At 48.4% G+C, this 22,102-nt stretch overlaps 1 protein-coding gene across 1 annotated transcript in view; it reads left to right on the forward strand.

Moving 5' to 3' along the window:
* The window catches only part of LOC144497682 (uncharacterized), a 273,548-nt gene extending 256,873 nt beyond the window's left edge, over positions 1 to 16,675 (forward strand). Inside the window, exons 7-11 of the mRNA XM_078219123.1 lie at positions 2,632 to 2,892; positions 3,265 to 3,537; positions 9,701 to 9,964; positions 16,360 to 16,464; positions 16,581 to 16,675. Coding sequence (XP_078075249.1) covers positions 2,632 to 2,892; positions 3,265 to 3,537; positions 9,701 to 9,964; positions 16,360 to 16,464; positions 16,581 to 16,675 — 998 coding nt within the window. The remainder of the gene's footprint in view (positions 1 to 2,631; positions 2,893 to 3,264; positions 3,538 to 9,700; positions 9,965 to 16,359; positions 16,465 to 16,580) is intronic.
* The last annotated feature ends 5,427 nt before the right edge of the window (positions 16,676 to 22,102 follow it).

Consider the following 22,102-nt stretch of genomic DNA (forward strand, 5'->3'; position numbering starts at 1 on the left):
ATCATTAAGCAGGTGCTGCTTGATAGTACCTGTGAAGAATTATTTGACAAGAACGTTGGATCGAAGGAAATCTCACAGAGTGTTTCCTGAGAATATACTCAAGCAATATTTTGATAGGGAAGGAAAGCAGAAGGAGGATGCATTAGTTATGACAATGCAGAGTGAAGAAATAAGTCCAGATGATCCTGCATTTGACATTCTTCAAATTAGATTGGATAATGTGGAAGTAATTGGAAATTGAAATAAACGATTGAGTTACCTTCTGGAGGAAAATCAAAATGGCCTGAAAGAGTTATTACAACCACATGGAGAGATATGTGGGAATAAACTGGGAAGGACTAAAATAATTATGCACAACGTAGATGTAAGAAATGCTGTTCCAATTAAGCAATATCTGTACAAGCTTAACCCTCTAAAGTTGGCATAGGTTCAAAAGGAGATTGAAAGCATATTTAAAAATTACATCATTGAAGTGAGTTGGAGCGAGTGCAGCTCACCCGTAGTGATGGTTCCAAAATGAGATGACACCCAACAATTCTGTGTGGACTAAGGAAAGTTAATGCAGTTACAAAATAAAATTCATATCCCAATCCTTAATTGGGAGACTGCATTCAGAAGGTGGGACAAGTGACTTTTATTTCCAAACTTGACTTACTGAAAGGATACTGGCGGGTACCTTTATCCGAAAGGGCAAAGGAGATTTTGGCTTTCATGACAAAAAATGGTCAGTACCAGTTTAAAGTCATGCCATTTGAAATGAAAAATGCACAAGCCACATTTCAAACATTAACTAATAAGGTCATTTCTGGACTACCTAATTGTGTTGTGTACATAAAGAATCCGGTGGTTTTCAGTCAGACGTGGAAGTAACATTTGGAGCACCGAGCGGAATTGTTCAATTGGCTTCAGGATGCAGGCTTGGTGGTAAACTTGGCTAAGAACGAGTTTACAAAAGCCAAAGTCACATTCATCGTCCATACAATTAGACATGGATGGAAGGCCCTACGGTCGGTGAAAACAAAGGTTACTGGGGAGTGCCCATTACTGCCGGTGAAAAGTGAAGTACTGCATTCTTGGACCTGGATGGTTTTTGTAGGAATTTTGTGCCAAACATTTGCATTATGGTTGCTGCACTGACTGACTTGCTGAAAAAACATGCAAAATTTCAGTGGACGGTGAATGTCAGAGGGCATTTGGCAGCCTGAATAATGTGTTAACCACTGCACCTGTGTTGGCAAGAACAAATTATGCAAAACAATTCAACATGGCCATTGATGCGAGTGATGCAGCTGTTCTATTACAAGAAGATGACAAAAGGATATAAAGACCGATTGGGTACTTTTTTCTGGAAAACTAAATAACCATCAAAAGAGATTCAACCATTGAGAAAAAAAACATTGAGTTTGGTGTTGGCATTGCAACATTTTCACGTTTATGTTGTCAGCAATTCATCTGAGACAGTTATTTACACTGATCATAATCCATTGACGTCTCTGGAGACATTTAGAGATCAAAGTGAAAGGCAGTTTAGATGGAGTTTATTATTGCAGCCATTTTATATGAGAATTACAATGTGGCAGAAAGTGAGAATGTGATTGCTGATGCTTCATCAACAATTTCATGAAAGAGGAAGGAATATTCAATGTCGGAAGAGAATGACTGAACTGGACAATAGAACTATTATACTTGCATGCACAGATTTACTAGAATGTGTATATTTTATATATATTTTATATATTATAGATGTAGTACTAACAGTGTGAAACTTGAAGTTTTGAAAAATGAAGCCATTTTTTATTGCTGTTTTTTTAAGGGGGAGGTGTGAGGATACTGTGCCTTTAAGAAATGTATCTATATCATGTTTCTTGTGAAGGGATTGTTTTCAACTTCAGCTCTGATTACAGTGCCGATTTGCCCACAAACAGCAGCCCACATGCTGAGAGTGCAGAAGCATAATTTATCCCAGATAATGTTTTTTTTTGCTTTTATCTGAGCTGTTTTGTTTATTTTTTTGGGTTGTCCCTGGGGTTTCAGAGTAAGGTTTAATTCGGTTGATTGACAAGAGGAAGTCATATGCTGATGGGAAGAGCTAAGCTTACAGGAAGACAGGCAGGCAGTTGTCTGCCTGGACCTGCCAGAAGCATTATTCTCTCTCTCTTTCTCTAAAGACTGTAGTTTGGGACCTGCTAGAAAATAGGTCTCTCTCCTGAGGTGTTTTGGAGGCTGGAGATACCCAGCTCAGATACCCACATGTAAGGCTGTTTGCTGACTGATTTTGAGGAGGAGTTTCTGTCTATGAGGAATATTGCTTAAATTGGAACAATTAGAAATAATCCAGCAGTTAAGAGTTGTATCTTGTCACATTTAAGAATTTCAGTTCGTAAAAATTGAGGCTATTTCTTTTTGTTATAGTTAAACTGTACTGTTAAATAAAGTTTGTTTTGACAAAAGCTTCCTAGTGGGTCATTGGAATGACACCTCGAGTGAAACACTTTATCCTCACACGAATGTCAAAGTCAACAAAGAGAGTTGGGGTCTGGTCTAAATTCATAGCATGGAGTTTCTAATCTGGTCGCTAACAGTGGATGCTGGTGTTTTGTGCTCATACCTTGATCTCTCTCTGTTTTTCAGGTTCTCACTCTCTCCAGATTTTCGTCACGGGAATGACTCCAATCCCGGGTTTCCCGGAGTTTGTGATTGTCGGTTATGTGGATGATCTCCAGGTTGTTGTGTACGACAGCGATCGGAAGGAGCTGATCCCCCGGGAGCAGTGGATGGTGGAGAGAGACGGACATGAGGCTTGGGAACAGAAGAAGATTCTCGCACAAGAGCTGGGGATGATTTTCAAAGTGTTTATTCCGTCCTTCATTTCTCTGTCCCAGCAGACAGGAAGTGAGTCCTCACTTTCCCACCACTCGGGGGTGCAGGTGGGAAGATACCAAGAATGGATCAGGAACTGGGAGCCAGAGGCTGATTGGCTACGATTGGATATGTGACAGGAAATTTGATTGGTGATCAATGAGTGGAGGGAATGTATCCAAGAGAGACTGGTTTGGATTGGCTGTGTGTGGAGGACATGAGATCCACTTAGTGTAACTGCCGCTGATTGGCTTTCTATGTGGTGGGAGGTGCCTCCCAGCCTCCCTTGATTTAATTGGCTCTTGATAGAGTGTGTCTGGCTTCTGAGTGGAACTAGCTTGGATTGGCTGTGGGGGTGGGATCTCACATTGGGACTGACTCTAATTGGCTGTTTGTGATCCACAGGCATCCATGTTTTACAGCTGACGACTGGCTGCAACCTGAGGGACGATGGGACCACGAGTGCATTCAACCAGTTTGGGTGGAATGGACAGGATGTGCTCAGCTTCGACAAGGATCACATGGTGTGGGTGACCCCAGTGCCCTGGGGAGAGAGCATCAAAAACAAACTTGACAGGGACACTGCCAACAATGAGCGATGCAAACAATTACTGGAGGTGCACTGTATTGAGTGGCTGAGGAAATTCCTCGAGTTCGGACAGAATGAACTGACAGCCGGTGAGTGAGGGGGGAGCAAGAGTCGGTGAGTGAGGGGGGAGCGAGAGTCGGTGAGCGAGGGGGGGAGCGAGAGTCGGTGAGCGAGGGGGGGAGCGAGAGTCGGTGAGCGAGTGGGGAGCGAGAGTCGGTGAGCGAGGGGGGAGCGAGAGTCGGTGAGCGAGGGGGGAGCGAGAGTCGGTGAGCGAGGGGGGAGCGAGAGTCGGTGAGCGAGGGGGGAGCGAGAGTCGGTGAGCGAGGGGGGAGCGAGAGTCGGTGAGCGAGGGGGGAGCGAGAGTCGGTGAGCGAGGGGGGAGCGAGAGTCGGTGAGCGAGGGGGGAGCGAGAGTCGGTGAGCGAGGGGGGAGCGAGAGTCGGTGAGCGAGGGGGGAGCGAGAGTCGGTGAGCGAGGGGGGAGCGAGAGTCGGTGAGCGAGGGGGGAGCGAGAGTCGGTGAGCGAGGGGGGAGCGAGAGTCGGTGAGCGAGGGGGGAGCGAGAGTCGGTGAGTGAGGGGGGAGCGAGAGTCGGTGAGTGAGAGTCGGTGAGTGAGGGGGGAGTGAGAGTCGGTGAGTGAGGGGGGAGTGAGAGTCAGTGAGTGAGGGCGTGGAGTGAGAGTCGGTGAGTGAAGGAGTGGACAGAGTCGGTGAGTGAAATGTGAGTGAGAGTCGGGGAGGGGGTGGGAATCAGTGGGTGAGTGAGGGGGGAGTGGGAATCAGTGGGTGAGTGAGGGGGGAGTGGGAATCAGTGGGTGAGGTGGACTGAGTCATTGAGTGACGCGGGACAGATAGAGAGAAAGGTAGAAAACACCTCCTGCATTTTACAGAAAGCTGGAGGGAGATACTTATTTTCTATCAGCTTCCAGACTGCAATTTCCAGACAGGGAAAGGGAGAGAGAAAGAGCTGCTCCTTCCTTTTTCAAATTGAAACAGCAACTGCCTGCCTGTCCCTCTGTAACCCGAACTGCTCCCATTGACATGATTTCATTCTTGCCAATCAACCTAATTACACCCGACTCTGAAACACCAGGAGAAAACCAGAACATTTCACAAAACTGCATTAGCTCAGATTAAAACAAACACCCCAATAATTAGGAGCAATTGCTCTTCTGCATTACATTGTGAAGTTTGTTTTTAAAATTATAAAACAATTGTAACAATGCTAGGAGCAGAAGGCATTGCATGGTCTGTTTTAAAAAAGGTAGTTTTTTTTCTGTACTGAAGAGTAGGAGGTGCATGCTGTACACTGTACATTGTATCGTGAGCCTGGGCAGTAACTTTAACCAATCAGTTTAAATTAGGCATTTGAATAGCAGCAGCCTCTCAGATTTGAATTTGATGTTTTGACAACTAGTGGTAAACCAATCCTATTGTGGGGATTTTTGATATGTCATCAGGGGTATAAAAGCCACACTCCCGCCTCTGCCAGCAAATGCACCTGCCACAGTTTACAGCTTGAGAGAGAGACAGACAGCAACTGTCTCTAACAGAGTAACAGCCACATTTATGTCTTAACAGAAAGCCTCATCTCAAGCGTAAAGGTAAAAACGGAAGATAGTGGGAACAGAAGATAAAGACAGAGCATTCCGGAAGATGACAAACCTGGTTAAAATTTTGAGAGTGACTAGAAAATCAAATTGTTTTGTAAAAAATGGGAATTGGATTTTTCTAAACAGCATTCCATTGGAATCGTGCTTTATTCGGTTTGTTAATTGTTTAGTTAACCTGATTGCTATTAGTGAGATAAATAAAGTGTTACTTGTTGCTTTACAGAGGGAATCTCAGGTAGTTATTTTGATTTGACCACTGAAGGTTGCTGAAGAGCAGATTTTAACCCTTCTCACACACACATTAACAGATTATGAAGGGACGTAATGCTCTTTCAGTGGCTGAGTATCAGCTCTTAGAGAGGAGATCAACTTCCACTTCGTAACAATTATCAGCATGTGGGCTGCTGCAGTAATCAGAGTTGACACATAAAACAGTCCCTTTAGAAGAAATGCAAATAAATTCCTTAAAAGCACAGTTCTGACACAGGGGACTTAGAGTGAATGAGGGAGGGAGGGAGTCAGATTCGGTGAGTGAAGGAGGCGAGAGAGCCAGTGAGTGAGGGGGGGGGGAGTGAGAGTCGGTGAGTGAGGGGGGGAGTGAGAGTCGGTGAGTGAGGGGGGGAGTGAGAGTCGGTGAGTGAGGGGGGAAGTGAGAGTCGGTGAGTGAGGGGGGAGTGAGAGTCGGTGAGTGAGGGGGGGAGTGAGAGTCGGTGAGTGAGGGGGGAGTGAGAGTTGTTGAGTGAGGGGGGAGTGGGTGAGTGAGGGGGGAGTGAGAGTCGGTGAGTGGGGGGGGAGTGAGAGTCGGTGAGTGAGAGTCGGTGAGTGAGGGGGGAGTGAGAGTCGGTGAGTGAGGGGGGAGTGAGAGTCAGTGAGTGAGGGGGGAATGAGACTCGGTGAGTGAGGGGGTGGAGTGAGAGTCGGTGAGTGGGGGGGGGGAGTGAGAGTCGGTGAGTGAGAGTCGGTGAGTGAGGGGGGAGTGAGAGTCGGTGAGTGAGGGGGGAGTGAGAGTCAGTGAGTGAGGGGGGAGTGAGACTCGGTGAGTGAGGGGGTGGAGTGAGAGTCGGTGAGTGGGGTGGAGTGAGTTGGTGAGTGAGGGGGGAGTGAGAGTCGTTGAGTGAGGGGGGAGTGAGAGTCGTTGAGTGAGGGGGGACTCAGAGTCGTTGAGTGAGGGGGGAGTGAGAGCTGCTGAGTGAGGGGGGACTGGGAGTCGGTGAGTGAGGGGGGGACTGGGAGTCGGTGAGTGAGGGGGGGACTGGGAGTCGGTGAGTGAGGGGGGGAGTGAGAGTCGGTAAGTGAGGGGGGGAGTGAGAGTCGGTAAGTGAGAGGGGGAGTGAGAGTTGGTGATTGAGGGCGGAGTGGGAGTCGATGGGTGAGGGGGGAGCGAGAGTCGGTGAGTGAGGGGGAACTGAGTCGTTGTGCGAATGTGACTGAGGGGGGAGTGAGAGTCGTTGAGTGAGGAGGGAATGAGAGTCGGTTAGTGAGGGGGGAGTGGGAATCAGTGGGTGAGGGAGGAGTGAGTGGGAATCGGTGAGTGAGGGGGGAGCGAGGGTCGGTGAGTGAGGGTCGGTGAGTAAGGAGGGTTTGGGAATCAGTGGGTGAGCTCGGAGTGAGTGGGAATCGGTGAGTGAGGGAGGGAGAGTCGGTGAGTGAGGGAGGGAGAGTTGGTGAGTGAGGGGGGGACTGAGAGTCAGTGAGTGAAATGTGAGTGAGAGTCGGGGAGGGGTGGGAATCAGTGGGTGAGGTGGACTGAGTCATTCAGTGACGCGGGACAGATAGAGAGAAAGGTAGAAAACAGCTCCTGCATTTTACAGAATGTGGAGGGAGATACTTATTTTCTATCAGCTTCCAGACTGCAATTTCCAGACACAGAAAGGGAGAGAGAAAGAGCTGCTCCTTCCTTTTTCAAATTGAAACAGCAACTGCCTGCCTGTCCCTCTGTAACCCGAACTGCTCCCATTGACATGATTTCATTCTTGCCAATCAACCTAATTACACCCGACTCTGAAACACCAGGAGAAAACCAGAACATTTCACAAAACTGCCTTAGCTGAGTTTAAAACAATCACCCCAATAATTAGGAGCAATTATTCTTCCGCATTATCTTGTGAAGTTTATGTTTTTAAAATGATAACACAATTGTAAAAATGCTAGAAGCAGAAAGCATGGCCTGTTTTTTTTAAAAAAGGGGTTTTTTTCTGTACTGAAGAGTAGGAAGTGCATGCTGTACACTGTACATTGTACCGTGAGCCTGGGCAGTAACTTTAACCAACCAGCTTAAATTTGGCATTTGAATAGCAGCAGCCTCTCAGATTTGAATTTGATGTTTTGATAACCAGTGGTAAACCAATCATATTGTGGGGATTTTTGATATGTCATCAGGTGTATAAAAGCCACACTCCCGCCTCTGCCAGCAAATGCATCTGCCACGGTTTACAGCTTGAGAGAGAGACAGACAGCAACTGTCTCTAACAGAGTAACAGCCACATTTATGTCTTAAAAGAAAGCCTCATCTCAAGCATAAAGGTACAAACGGAAGATAGTGAAAACAGAAGATAAAGACAGGGCATTCCGGAAGGTGACAAAACTGGTTAAAATTTTGAGAGTGACTAGAAATTCAAATTGTTTTGTAAAAAATGGGAATTGGATTTCTCTAAACTGCATTCCATTGGAATCGTGTTTAATTCTGTTTGTTAATTGTTCAGTTAACCTGATTGCTGTTAGTTAGATAAATAAAGTGTTACTTGTTGCTTTACAGAGGGAATCTCAGGTAGTTATTTTGATTTGACAACTAAAAGTTGCTGAAGAGCAGATATTAACCCTTCTCACACACACTTTAACGGATTATAAAGGGACGTAATGCTCTTTCAGTGGCTGAGTATCAGTTCTCAGAGAGGAGATCAACTTCCACTTCATAACAATTATCAGCATGTGGGCTGCTGCAGTCATCAGAGTTGACACATAAAACAGTCCCTTTGGAAGAAATGCAAATACATTCCTGAAAGGCACAGTTCTGACACAGGGGACTTAGAGTGAGGGAGGGAGGGAGGGACAACAAAGAACAAAGAACAAAGAACAATACAGCACAGGAACAGGCCCTTCGGCCCTCCAAGCCCGCGCCGCTCCCCGGTCCAGGATTGAATCCTGAATCCAGGATCCCCGCCCAATTTTCCAGCCTATCTACATACCAATATCCTATCCACCGAGCTGTCCCTCACAGCTATGATGCTTTGTTCATTACAACCTATTAACTTACCCCCACCCCCCCATTCCAGACCATGTGATCTCCAGGGAGAGGCGAAAACCCAGAGTGAAAAACCCCAGGGCCAATATGGGGAAAAAAAAAAATCTGGGAAATTCCTCTCCGACCCCCTGAGGCGATCGAAACGAGTCCAGGAGATCACAATGGCCCCGATCGGAAAATGCTTCCCAACCCTAGTCATTTCCACTTCCACGAACACCATATGAATTCCCTGCCCCCGAGACAGGTTCCCAACTATCCGCAGTCTCACTCTGTACTGGCACCAGCAAGATGATCGTAGAATGAAGCCTTGAAACGAGAAACCAGGAACAATTAGCCCGCGCCGCTCCCTGGTCCAAACTAGACCACTCTTTTGTATCCCTCCATTCCCACTCCGTTCATATAGCTGTCTAGATAAGTCTTAAACGTTCCCAGTGTGTCCGCCTCCACCACCTTGCCCGGCAACACATTCCAGGCCCCCACGACCCTCTGTGTGAAATATGTCCTTCTGATATCTTGTGAAATATGTCCTTCTGATATGTGGGTGAGTGAGGGGGGAGTGAGGGGGGAGTGAGAGTGGGTGAGTGAGGGGGGAGTGAGAGTGGGTGAGGGAGGGAGGGAGGGAGTGAGAGTGGGTGAGGGAGGGAGGGAGGGAGCAAGAGTGGGTGAGTGAGGGGGGAGTGAGAGTCGGTGAGTGAGGGGGGAGTGAGAGCGGGTGATTGAGGGGGGAGTGAGAGCGGGTGAGTGAGAGCGGGTGAGTGCGGGTGAGTGAGAGCGGGTGAGTGAGAGCGGGTGAGTGAGAGCGGGTGAGTGAGAGCGGGTGAGTGAGAGCGGGTGAGTGAGAGCGGGTGAGTGAGGGCGGGTGAGTGAGGGCGGGTGAGTGAGGGCGGGTGAGTGAGGGCGGGTGAGTGAGGGCGGGTGAGTGCGGGCGAGTGAGTGCGGGCGAGTGAGTGCGGGCGAGTGAGTGCGGGCGAGTGAGTGCGGGCGAGTGAGTGCGGGCGAGTGAGTGCGGGCGAGTGAGTGCGGGCGAGTGAGTGCGGGCGAGTGAGTGCGGGCGAGTGAGTGCGGGCGAGTGAGTGCGGGCGAGTGAGTGCGGGCGAGTGAGTGCGGGCGAGTGAGTGCGGGCGAGTGAGTGGTGGGGTGGGAGTGTGGGGTGGGGGGGAGGTGTGGGGTGTGTGGTGGGGGGGGGGAGTGTGGGGTGGGGGGGGGAGTGTGGGGTGGGAGTGTGGGGTGGGGGGGGGGAGTGTGGGGTGGGGGGGGGAGTGTGGGGTGGGGGGGGCGAGTGTGGGGTGGGGGGGGGGAGTGTGGGGTGGGTGGGGGGGGAGTGAGAGTCGGTGAAGGGGGTGATGCCGGGACTCTTTATCTCGAGGTTCCTGTACTGACTCCTCTTTCTTTCTCTCTCAGTTGCCCCCGTCGTGTCCTTTACCCGTCTGGGTGATTCTAACCGGTTGTCTTGCGCCGTCACCGGGTTTTACCCTCAACCCATCGAGGTGAATCTGTGGAGAGATGTAGTGGTGATTGTTGAGACTCTGTCTAGTGGGATCTTACCCAATCAGGACAGCACCTACCAGATCCGGAAATGGATCGCGTTTGATCCAGAGGACCAGGCCGAGTATTCCTGTCGGGTGGAACACAGCGGGATGAAGGAGACACTGGTGGTGATTTATGGTAAGACTGTTTCTCACTGTTAGAGAGGACCCAGCCTCAGACCAGGATCACAGGAGGGAGGGTCAGTGCTGAGCTGTCAGCCCAGGACAGCCTGAGGCCCAGTATAGAGCAAGAAGGAAATAAATATTAATCTTCAATGCATTACATAATCATGGTGTCACCATTAAAGGAAAGTGATTGTGTGTCCTGGGGTTTTACTGTGCAATCTGCCCCAGTGTATCCTACGATTTTATACCATGACAGGGCCCGGTGCATTGTGGCAAATAACAGGAAGTGCAGGACCATTGCATTGTTGAATATTATAGTAGGAAAGGGCGCCTGTGGATCGTGAGATATTACTGTGTGACAGGCCAGTGTATCCTGAGATATTGCAGTATGACAGGGCCAGTGTATCCTGGGATATTACAGTATTACAGGGCCAGTGTATCCTGGGATATTACTGTGTGACAGGCCAGTGTATCCTGGATATTACAGTATTACAGGGCCAGTGTATCCTGGGATATTACAGTATGACAGGGCCAGTGTATCCTGGGATATTACTGTGTGACAGGCCAGTGTATCCTGGGATATTACAGTATGACAGGGCCAGTGTATCCTGGGATATTACAGTATGACAGGGCCTAGTGTATTCTGGATGTTTACTCCAGTCAACTTCGGATCAATGTTCAGAAAAATACTGGAACTCTGTCTATTGGAGGGAATTCATGAAAATCTAGAAAGTCAATTTGGACTTCAGTAAGGCCTTTGATAAATTTCCATATGGCAGGCTGCTCTGGAAGGTGAGATCACATGGAATCCAGGGAGAGCTGGCAAATTGCTGATATAATTGTCGTGGTGATAGGAAGGAGAAGGTAATGGTGGAAGGGTGCTTGTCGGACTGGATGCCTGTGACTAGTGTATGCCCCAGGGGTCGGTGCTGGGCCCATTGCTGTTTGTTATCTATATCAACAATTTGGATGAGAATGTACAAGGCATGATCAGTAAGTTTGCAGAAGACACTAAAGTAGTGGTATTTTAGGCAGTGAGGAAGGTTGTCAAAAATTGCAGCAGGATCTTGATCAGCTGGAGAAGTGGGCCGAGAAATGGCAAATGGAGTTCAACACAGATAAGTGTGAGCTGTTGCATTTTGGAAAGTCAAATCAAGCTCAGACTTTAACGGTGAATTGGAGGACCTTAGGGAGTTTCGTGGAACTGAGGGACCTTGGAGTTCAGGTGCACAGTTCTCTGAAAGTGGAGTCATAGGGAGATAGGGCAGTGAAGAAGCCTTTTGGCACGCTGGCCTTCAGTCAAGTCACTGAGTATAGAAGTTGGGAAGTTATGTTGCAGTTGCACAGGACGTTGGTGAGGCCGCACCTGGAGTATTGTGTTCAGTTTTGGTCGCCCTGCTGCAGGAAAGATGTTATTAAACTCGAAAGAGTACAGAAGAGATTTACAAGGATGTTGCCAGGACTGAAGGGACTGTGTTGTAGGGAGAGATTGGACATGCTAGGACTTTTTTCCTTTGGAGCGTAGGAGACGAAGGGGTGATCTTAGAGGTATATAATAAGATCATGAGGGACATGGATAGGGTAATGCAGTCTTTTTCCCAGGGTTGGGGAATCGAGAACTCGAGGGCATAGGTTTACGTTAAGAGGGGAAAAAATTAATGGAAACCTGAGGATCAACTGTGTTGCACAGAGAGTGGTACATATGTGCAATGAGCTGCTGGAGGAAGTGGTTGAGGCAGGGACATTGACAACATTTAAAAGGCATTTGGACAGATACATAGATAGGAAAGGTTTAGGGGGATATGGGCCAAATACAGGCAAATGGAGTTAAGTTAGATGGGTATTTTGGCCGGCTAGGGCCAGTTTGGGCCAAAGGGCCTGCCTCTGTGCCGTAGATTCTATGAAAGCAAAAAATATGATAGTTGTGATAACCCCCAGCACCTACAAGGGGAATCCCTGATTGACCCCCCAGTCAGACTCATGGGAATCTGAGTTCCAGTGGAGATAGGCAATTGCCTAACCAGGTGGAACTCGTGTCCAGAGCCCTTGATAAGTCAATCCCTTGAGCGGGTCCGGTGTTCTATCATCCTGGATGGGACTCATGTACATGTACCACAAAGTTGTGTTTTAACTTTTACTTTGACAAATAAAATGTCGAATGATGAAAATGTGAGCTGGAAACTATGTTTGGCGGCCTGGTACAGATGGGGACACAGAGGAACTGGTTCAAACATGCAAAGCTTGCCAGGATAACCAGGGGGCCCCACCAGTAGCCTCTCTGTTCCCCTGGGAATGGCCGGGAAGTCCTTGGATTGTGCAGGGCCATTTATGGGCTCAATGTTTCTGATATTGATTGATGCCCACCCGAAGTAGATTGGTCTACACCGGGTGGCTTTTACCACTTCATATAACACCATAGAAAAGCTCGGGCAGTCTTTCAGTACGCATGAGATACCAGAGGTCCTCGTAACAGGCAATGGGACCCGTTTACCAGTGAAGAGTTCAAAACATTCATGACCACAAATGGAGTAAGACATGTCCGCACAGCACCATATCACCTCTCATTGAATGGCTTCACAGGGCGAGCAGTCCAAGTAGAATCATAGAATCTTAAAAACTCTACAATGCAGAAAGAGGCCATCTGGCCCATCGAGTCTGCACCGACCACAATCCCACCCAGGCCCTACCCCCATATCCCTACACATTTACCCGCTAATCCCTCTAACCTACGCATCTCAGGACACTAAGGGGCAATTTTAGCATGGCCAGTCAACCGAACCCGCACATCTTTGGGTTCAAAAGCAGTTCAAAAAAGTGTTCAAAAGCAGCATGAAAAAAACAAACTCAGGGCTCCTTGGGCAGTTGGTACAGTTCATTTTAACTACAGGGCAACCCTGCACATAATGACGGGTTTAGCCCCAGCAGAATTCCTGATGGGCACACGCCTGAAGGATCAGGCTGAGCCTCACTTTCCTGAATCTAAGTGTAAATATTGAGGAGAAACAAAAAGCACAAAATATGGGCCAAGGGGGGGGGACATTCGCCTGATTGGAATTTTAAACCAGGAGACACCGTCCACGTGCAAAACTTTGGAGATAGCACCCAATGGACACCACGGGTTCCCCCCTCAAGGATCGGTCCAGTGTTATACACTGTAAAAACTGAAGACAAGATAGTAAGGAAACATATTGACCCTCTGACGCCGTCCAAAACGTTCGACAGAAGCAACTAGCACATCAAACGTGCCATCTTCGGCACCGTGCACATCGACTGGCAGCAAAGGAACTCAACCAACGCTTGGCTTCAAAACAGCTGGGGAGGACTCGGCCTTAGAAATGGAAATGGAGGCAGCGGAATCTCAGCCAGAGGTTAGTTGTGGAGAGTGAGCCACCTGCAGTGACACTTCGGCGGTCATCAAGAAAGAGACGGTCGCCGACTTGATGGACCTCTCCTGACCAGGTGGAGGATGAAGATGTTCTTGACATCTCAGGAGTGAGGGAGAGCCCTCAGGGCATGGAGTGGGAGGGATGTGATAACCCCGAGCACCTGCAAAGGGAATCCCTTGTTGACCTCCCAGTAAGACTCATGGGATACGAGTGCCCGGGTGATAGACAATTGCCTAACCAGGTGGAACTCTTATCCAGAGCCCTTGATAAGGCGGTCCCCTGAATGGGTCCGGTATTCTATCATCCAAATGGAACTCGTGTACACGTACCACATGGTTGTGTTTTAATTTAACTTTGACAAATAAAACATTGTTCCTTTCCAGTCAGCTTCCTGAGTTATTACAATAATGAATAGTCAGCATGGATTTTGAAATGGAGAGTCTTGTTTTACTCCACTTAGTGGATTTTTTGAGGATGTAACGGGTGATGATAATGTAGTAGATATAATTTAATATGATTGTTTGAATGTAATAGATACGGTGACTGGTGATAGACTAATGGATAAGGTCAGAGAATGTGGAGTTAGGGAAAAGTGACAGAATGGATTGCTCACTGACTTTGAGACAGAAAGCAGAGAGTGTGAGTAAAGGGAGTTATTCAGAGTTACAGACAGTGGGAAATGATGTTCCACAAGGATCAGTGCTGGGATCACCGCTGTTCACAATTTACACTCAATGATTTGGTTATTGGAACCAAGAACACCATGGGTGGAATTTTACGACCTCATAATACCCATTTTCAGCATGAAGATGTATTAAATTGGGGAGTGAGTTGACTGGTGGGAATGGTGCCCCTTTTCCCATCCATTCCTACCTGACCAAAAGAGAATGGGTGAAAGTGGGTCAATTTGCATTTTTGTGTATTCATCACAATGTAACAAGCGAGCTTCAGTGTTGTCTTGGGAACCACGCAAGACAGGCAATAGCTGGCCCACCTGAAAGCTTTGGGACTCCTCCCAACAGCCTCACAGTTGGCTCAGTGTTGCTGTCAGCCCTTCCTGCATTCCCTGGCTCAGTTGTTGCATCTCCAGCAGCCCGGATTTGGTCATTAGGCACAGCGGTTAGCGCTGCTGCCTCTGTCCTGATAGGGGGGCAGAGGAGAGGGTCATCTTACTTGGCAATTAGGGGCAGGGGGTGATGAGGGGATCATGTGCAAGGAGGTCCTGTAAGGAGGGTAAGGCAGTCGGAAAATTGGGCAGGGTCCCCGATGTCCGTGGCGGCGAGGGGGAGGCTGTATCTGGCCCGGAGAAGGGGGGGGGGGGGCTGGAGGGGAGGAGGGGAGAGTTGTGGCAGGGGAACTGCTGTTTTTTTAGCCTTTTCTGCGCATGTGCAGTTTGTGGCTCCGATCTGAGCTGCAGGCTGTCTGGCGGGTTATGCCCCGCCCACTGCCTCTTGTGGCCAGAATCAGTCTCGCCCATATTGTCAATGTCTACGTCTGTAAGATTGGGAGTGAAAACTCGCCCAAAGAAATGGTAGGTACTTTCCCGTTTTCACGCTAGCCGGACAATTCCGCCCCATTTCTCAATTTGCAGAGGACATCAAATTGTGATGAATTAGTCAATATTGAGGAGAACTGCAATAAATTAATAGGACATTCATAAACTTGTAGAATGAGCAAATAATTGGTGAATGGAGTTCAGCACAGATAAACGTGAGGTAGTTTTCTGTTAAAGATGTATCGGGAGGTCACTTATTACCTGGAAGGTGCCGGTGTGGATGGAGTTGAGGAACTTGTCTAACCTGTGTATGGGGGGCTCGGGTCAGTGTGGGAGTGAGGGACTGGGGTCAGTGTGGGAGTGAGGGGCTCAGGTCAGTGTGGGAGTGAGGGGCTCGGGTCAGTGTGGGAGTGGGGGACTGGGGTCAGTGTGGGAGTGAGGGGCTCGGGTCAGTGTGGGAATGGGGAGCTCGGGTCAGTGTGGGAGCGAGGGGCTCGGGTCAGTGTGGGAGTGGGGGGTTTGGGTTAGTGTAGGAGTGAGGGACTGGGGTCAGTGTGGAAGTGAGGGGTTTGGATGAGTGCGGGAGTGAGTGTCTCGTGTTTGTTGCTCGGATGAATTGTGCTGGTGTTTAGGGGTCTGATGGGTTTGAGCTCATCAAGGGATCTGGGTGTACAAATACACCAATCAGTAACAGGTTAGACAAGGCCATAAACAAAATAAATGGAAAACCAGGTTTTATTTCTCGAGGGATTGAATTGTAAAGCAGGGATGTTATTGCTAAACCTGTATCAGCCTTCATTATAGGACATTTAGCACGTGTGAAGTTCCAGTCACCATTTCATTCAAAGGATATAGATTCAGGGGAGAGAGTGTAGAGATGATTTACAGAGATGATTCCAGGAATGAGTGGGTGGACATCTCGGTGAACGATTGACCGGGTCTCTGCTCTCAGGAAAACAGAAGGCTGAGGGTTGACCTAATCGAGGTCTTGAAAATCATGCAAGGTTTTTATAGACTGGAAACAGAAAGGATGTTTGCTCTTGTGGGAAGGACAAAACTGGAGGCCATCAATGCAGGATAGTCACCAAGAAACGCAATGGGAAATTCAGGAGAGATCTCTTTACCAAAGAATGAAGAGAATGTGGAGCTCGCTACTGCAGGGAGTGGCTGAACTGAACAGTAGAGTAAGAGGAAAATAGACAAGCAAAAGAGAAGGGAATAGAGTTAAAATGGTCGAATCAGTTGTGGGAAGATGGGAGGAGGCTCAAGTGGAACATAAACACCAGCATCAACTGGATGGGCTGATTGGCTGATTTTTACATTATGTTTCCTGATTCTCTCTCTCTCTCTGACTCACTCTCTTTCATTTTGTCTCTCTCTCTGATTTCTCTCTCGTTCTGATTCTCTCTCTCTCCCTCCCTTCTTGGCCTCTTTCATTCTCTCCCACCCTCTCACATTCTCTCTCTCTGATTCTCACTTTTCCCTCTCCCTGATTCACTCAGTCTCTCTGATTCTCTCTCCTCACAGAACCAAAGTCTCGCTCCCAGGTTGCTGTTACTGTCGGGATTGTGGTCTGGGTCCTCGTGCTCATCACTCTCATCATTGTGGCTGTCGTCATCTACAACAAGAAAGGTAGGAATTGGAGGGAAAAGAGCAGCTCCTCACTGGGGGGAGGGATTGTGGGAGAGTATTCCAGGGTAGGGCTGGCTCAGGCTGTGGGTCTCAGGTTGGTGTGGAGGAGGTCACAGAGTGGGTGGAAGAGCCGCAGGGTTGGGATAGGAAGGGTGAAGGGCTCATGATAAAGGGGGAGAGTTTGAGAATTCTGGGGTCTCATGTTGGATGAGGAGTTGAGGGCATCAGTGAGGGTCCCAGATCACTGCAGGAGTGGGAGGATTGGGTCAGTTTGGGAGTGGGGAGATTGGGTCAGCGTGGGAGTGGGGGACTGGGGTCAGTGTGGGAGTGGGGGACTGGGGTCGGTGTGGGAGTGGGGGACTGGGGTCAGTGTGGGAGTGGGGGACTGGGGTCAGTGTGGGAGTGGGGGACTGGGGTCAGTGTGGGATTGGGGGACTGGGGTCAGTGTGGGAGTGGGGGACTGGGGTCAGTGTGGGAGTGGGGGACTGGGGTCAGTGTGGGAGTGGGGGACTGGGGTCAGTGTGGGAGTGGGGGACTGGGGTCAGTGTGGGAGTGGGGGACTGGGGTCAGTGTGGGAGTGGGGGACTGGGGTCAGTGTGGGAGTGGGGGACTGGGGTCAGTGTGGGAGTGGGGGACTGGGGTCAGTGTGGGAGTGGGGGACTGGGGTCAGTGTGGGAGTGGGGGACTGGGGTCAGTGTGGGAGTGGGGGACTGGGGTCAGTGTGGGAGTGGGGGACTGGGGTCAGTGTGGGAGTGGGGGACTGGGGTCAGTGTGGGAGTGGGGGACTGGGGTCAGTGTGGGAGTGGGGGACTGGGGTCAGTGTGGGAGTGGGGGACTGGGGTCAGTGTGGGAGTGGGGGACTGGGGTCAGTGTGGGAGTGGGGGACTGGGCTCAGTGTGGGAGTGGGAGACTGGGGTCAGTGTGGGAGTGGGGGACTGGGGTCAGTGTGGGAGTGGGGGACTGGGGTCAGTGTGGGAGTGGGGGACTGGGGTCAGTGTGGGAGTGGGGGACTGGGGTCAGTGTGGGAGTGGGGGACTGGGGTCAGTGTGGGAGTGGGGGACTGGGGTCAGTGTGGGAGTGGGGGACTGGGGTCAGTGTGGGAGTGGGGGACTGGGGTCAGTGTGGGAGTGAGGGGTTTGGATGAGTGCGGGAGTGAGGGTCTCGTGTTTGTTGCTTGGATGAATTGTGCTGGCGTTTAGGGGTCTGATGGGTTTGAGCTCATCAAGCCTCCTTCTCACCTCTTCCAAATTTTCAATCCGTTTAGCCCGCGATGAGCTCACCTTAAATCCACGCTAACGTCTCTTGATTAATCTGTGCCTTTCTAAATGAAGGTTTATACTTCATCACATTGGAATCATTAATTCCAATAATTTTCCCACCACCGAAGTTCCACTAACTGGCATATAATTACTCAGATTGCCCCTTCTTCCCTTTTCAATCCATGGTGTAATGCTGTCAGTCCTTTCATCTCCGTTCACTCTCCTGTAGCCCGAGAGGAATGATTCTGATGATCGGAGCCTCTGCAATTCCCTCCTTTGCTTCTTTCAATCTGATGATTTATCTCCTCTCAAACTTGTAAAATCCCTGAATACATCCTCTCTTACAATGTTTATCTGATGCAGTAATTCACACCTTTCTCCCTTAACTGCAATGTCAACATTGCTCCGTTTCCCAAAGACAGTGGCAATGTATTTATTCACAACCTCACTACATTCTCCACCCTCTCACACAGGCTATCTTATTGGTCTCCAAAAAGTTCACCCCTTTCCTTATCATTTTCTCTTCATGTACTTATACAACATCTTTGGAGCTTCTTTGATATTGTCTTGGCAGCATTTTTCATGCCCTCTCTTTACTTTTCTGATTTCCTTTTTAATTTCACCCCGACACTCTCTGTACTATTCCAGGTTTCTGCATTATTAGGCATGAGGCGTCTGATGGACTTTGCTGTTGGTATATGTGGGAGTTGGGTGGATCTGATGGGTTTTGTTGGGGGTGCTCCAGCTCTGCTGGGTTTGCCTCACTCTAAAGTGATGTATTTTTTTCTCATCCCCAGTGCGGGCCAGGCAGTGAATCCAGAGGTACCAGTCCCTGAGAACAGCAGTGGACAAGAGAATGAGGGAAGATGTGATGTCATCCAGCTGACAACCATTAACTGATTCAAGTTCCACAAATGTAACTCTGTAAATGGAACTGTGGTCATGGTTTGTCAGGAATTCCCCGATTTGGAGCTGCACTTTTTAAGCTATTCTGATCTGCCCTATCATCCTGCACAAATTCTAGGAACTTGTCTCGTTCACTGCAAACTACAATCTGTAACTTTGCTGCAATGTCTGCAATAAATGATTTATTTTCACTTCCTGCCTCTGCAAAGTCTTCAATACAAAACGAATATTACTGGGGTAGGGTAACACCACTGCAGTGGAGAATATTTCAAGACATGGGTGTCACGGTGGCACAGTGGTTAGCACCGCTGCTTCACAGCGCCAGGGACCTGGATTCAATTCCCAGCTTGGGTCACTTTCTGTGTGGAGTTTGCACATTCTCCCCATGTCTGCGTGGGTTTCCTCCGGGTGCTCCAGTTTCCTCCCACAGTCCAAAGATGTGTGGGTTAGGTGGATTGGCAATGCTAATATTGCCCCTTAGTGTCAGGGGGACTAGCTGGGGTAAATGCATGGGTTGCGGTGAGAGGGGTCTGGGTGGGATTGTGGTCAGTGCAAACACGATGGGCTGAATGGCCTCCTTCTGCACTGTAGGATTCTATGAATTTGAGAAGAAATGACCAGAAATGTACATCAAGAGGAATTAGTAACAATAAATTAGCAGCAAGAACAGATTTCAAAAGGGAAGATGGTGCTTGTCAAACGTCCGAGTATTCTTTGAGATGGTAACAGACATGATGATGGGAAAATGTGGTGGATGTGTGTAGATGGATTTTAGAAAAATGTTCCCACCCAGGGATTATCAGTTAAGGTTAAATGAGTACTTTGCACATCTCTTTAACTGGATCACAATGTTCTTGTATCATTGCAGCCTCTCATTCCAGATTAAAACCTGAAAGATGCATGAAGGTGACAGTAAGTAACCTTCGCGATCTTGTCCAGTTCCACCTCCCCAAGCTGTAATTCCTGATTTTGATAACCCACCACACAGGTGTGTGACACATGTCCGGTAGTTCCATGTGGAATTTGGGCTGCCAGCAGTGTAGAGGGATTGCAACTGGACTAGTAATCCAGAGACACAGGATACATTTCTGGGAACTTAGATTTGAATCCCACCAAGACAGAGGGTGGAATTTGAACTCAAGAAAAAATAAAATCTGGAATTAAAAGTCTAATGATGACCCTGAAACCATTGTTAATTGTTGTAAAAACCCATCTTGTTCACTGCTGTCGTTTAGGGAAGGAAATCTGCCATCCTTACCTGGTCTGGCCTGCATGTGACTCCAGACCCACAGCAATGTGGTTGTCTCTTAAATGTCTTTGGAAATGACCCAGCAGGATCTAGGTGGAGGGTGTGCAATGTTCATCTACCCACTTCAGCTGCATCACTGCAGCTTGTCACCAGGTGGTTCCACTGCGGCATCCTCTTTGACAGAGCTGCCTTGGGCTCAGCACACTGTGGGGGGAGCTGATTAAGATCCAGCAGAGGGAGTGTCTGCTGGGTAGTTGTTTATAGAGCTGGCCAATTAAGGTGCTGTGTCCAGCACCCAATGTGGGAGTTGGGTGGATCTGATGGGTTTTGTTGGGGGTGCTCCAGCTCTGCTGGGTTTGCCTCACTCTAAAGTGATGTATTTCTTTCTCATCCCCAGTGCGGGCCAGGCAGTGTAATCCAGAGGTACCAGTCCCTGAGAACAGCAATGTACAAGAGAATGAGGGAAGATCTGCTGTCATCGAGCTGACAGCGACCAACTGATTCAAGTTCCATATTTGTGACTCTGTAAATGGAACTGTGGTAATGGTTTGTCAGGAATTCCTCTATCTGGAGCTGCACATTTAAAGCTATTCTGATCTGCCCTATCATCCTGCACAAACTAGAGGAACCTGTCTCGTTCACTGCAAACTCAGTCACCTGTTTCTGCAATCTGTAACTTTGCTCCAATGTCTTTCACTTCCTGCCTCTGTGAAACCTTCAATACAAAACTAATATTGCTGGGGTAGGGTAACACCACTGCAGTGGAGAACATTTCAAGACATGGGTGGCGCAGTGGTAAGCACTGCTGCCTCACAGAGCCAGGGACCTGGGTTCAATTCCCAGCTTGGGTCACTGTCTGTGTGGAGTTTGCACATTCTCCCCGTGTCTGTGTTGGTTTCCTCTGGGTGCTCCAGTTTCCTCCCACAGTCCAAAGATATGCGGGTTAGGTGGACTGGCAATGCTAAAATTGCCCCTTAGTGTCAGGGAGACTACCTAGGGTAAATGCATGTTGAACTCAGAGCAGCCTGTGGATGTGGCCCTGTGCCGTCCGCTCAGAGGAATGGTCTGGCCCGTTAAGCAATAGCTCTGAGTTGAGTTTGATTGCACTGTACAACTGTTGCGATTCGAGCTCCAAGTAGAGTTGACATCAGCAGGTGAATAGTTGATTTTGTGAATCCAGTATTCCATTGTTCAGTGGCGAATTTCCCAGTTTTCTATTGAGCTGCATTCCTTGTTGACTTGGCTGACTTCCACAGTCAAAGAGAGAGAGATTTGAGATATACCTGTAAAAGGGCCACTTTATTGTGTGATCATCCCCATGACTTGCATGGGGAATCAGTCATTGACTTCCCAGTAGGACTCATTGAATATGAGCTCCCTGGGCATTGGTAATTAACCAACCAGATTTAATTTACTTAAAGGCTGCTTGTTTAGGTCAGAATCTGGCTTTTACTCTACATTTGAACGTGTAAAAGATCTATGAGTTGAATTTCCACTTGGACCCACATTCCCAAATTTACTGTCGCACTCAGACTGAAGCCTCACCTCACTGATCATGCATTTCTAACTTCACACATAACAGAATGACACATCCAATCACACTTGCATTCGTAACCGAACATCATTTCTAGACATGGCGGGGAGGTGGAGGAGGGGGAGTTAGGGGACCTCTTGTGGAGTCTTTGCTTCCACCCCAATGCACAGTTCCAGGGCCTTTGGTAATGGCCAGCCTATCAACTGTCATTTTAAAGAAATCAGACTCAAGGGCAAAGACACCACCAAGAGTAAATTAGCAAATTAACAGTTTAATCTAGATTTTCCTTTCTCTAAAATATACATCAATACCAAATTACACCCATGACGATTTATGCTAATTTGGTGGTGTGTGTGTTGTGTGCATGTTTCCTAACACTGACTCTCAATCATTTTCCTCAGACAAACACCCCATTAGTTTTCATCTGATCCCATCCGTGAGCCCTGGAGATTATTGACAGTCCAATGTAACATTTTCATTTTTGACATCGACATTGAATTTGATTCCTGGCACGAACATGTTTGCTCCTTAACTCGGGTAACATCTCATTACTTCAGCAGAAGACTATGTGAAACTGATATTTTTCAAATCATCTCAATTTCAGATAGCCCCATGTATAGTTTATTTCTTAACATTCAGAGAAAGGAGCTAACGTGTATTTTAATTCCCAGCAAATTTCTCCTTTAGCAT

This window comes from Mustelus asterias, chromosome 8, assembly GCF_964213995.1.
Source record: "Mustelus asterias chromosome 8, sMusAst1.hap1.1, whole genome shotgun sequence".
NCBI classification, from domain to species: Eukaryota; Metazoa; Chordata; class Chondrichthyes; order Carcharhiniformes; family Triakidae; genus Mustelus; species Mustelus asterias.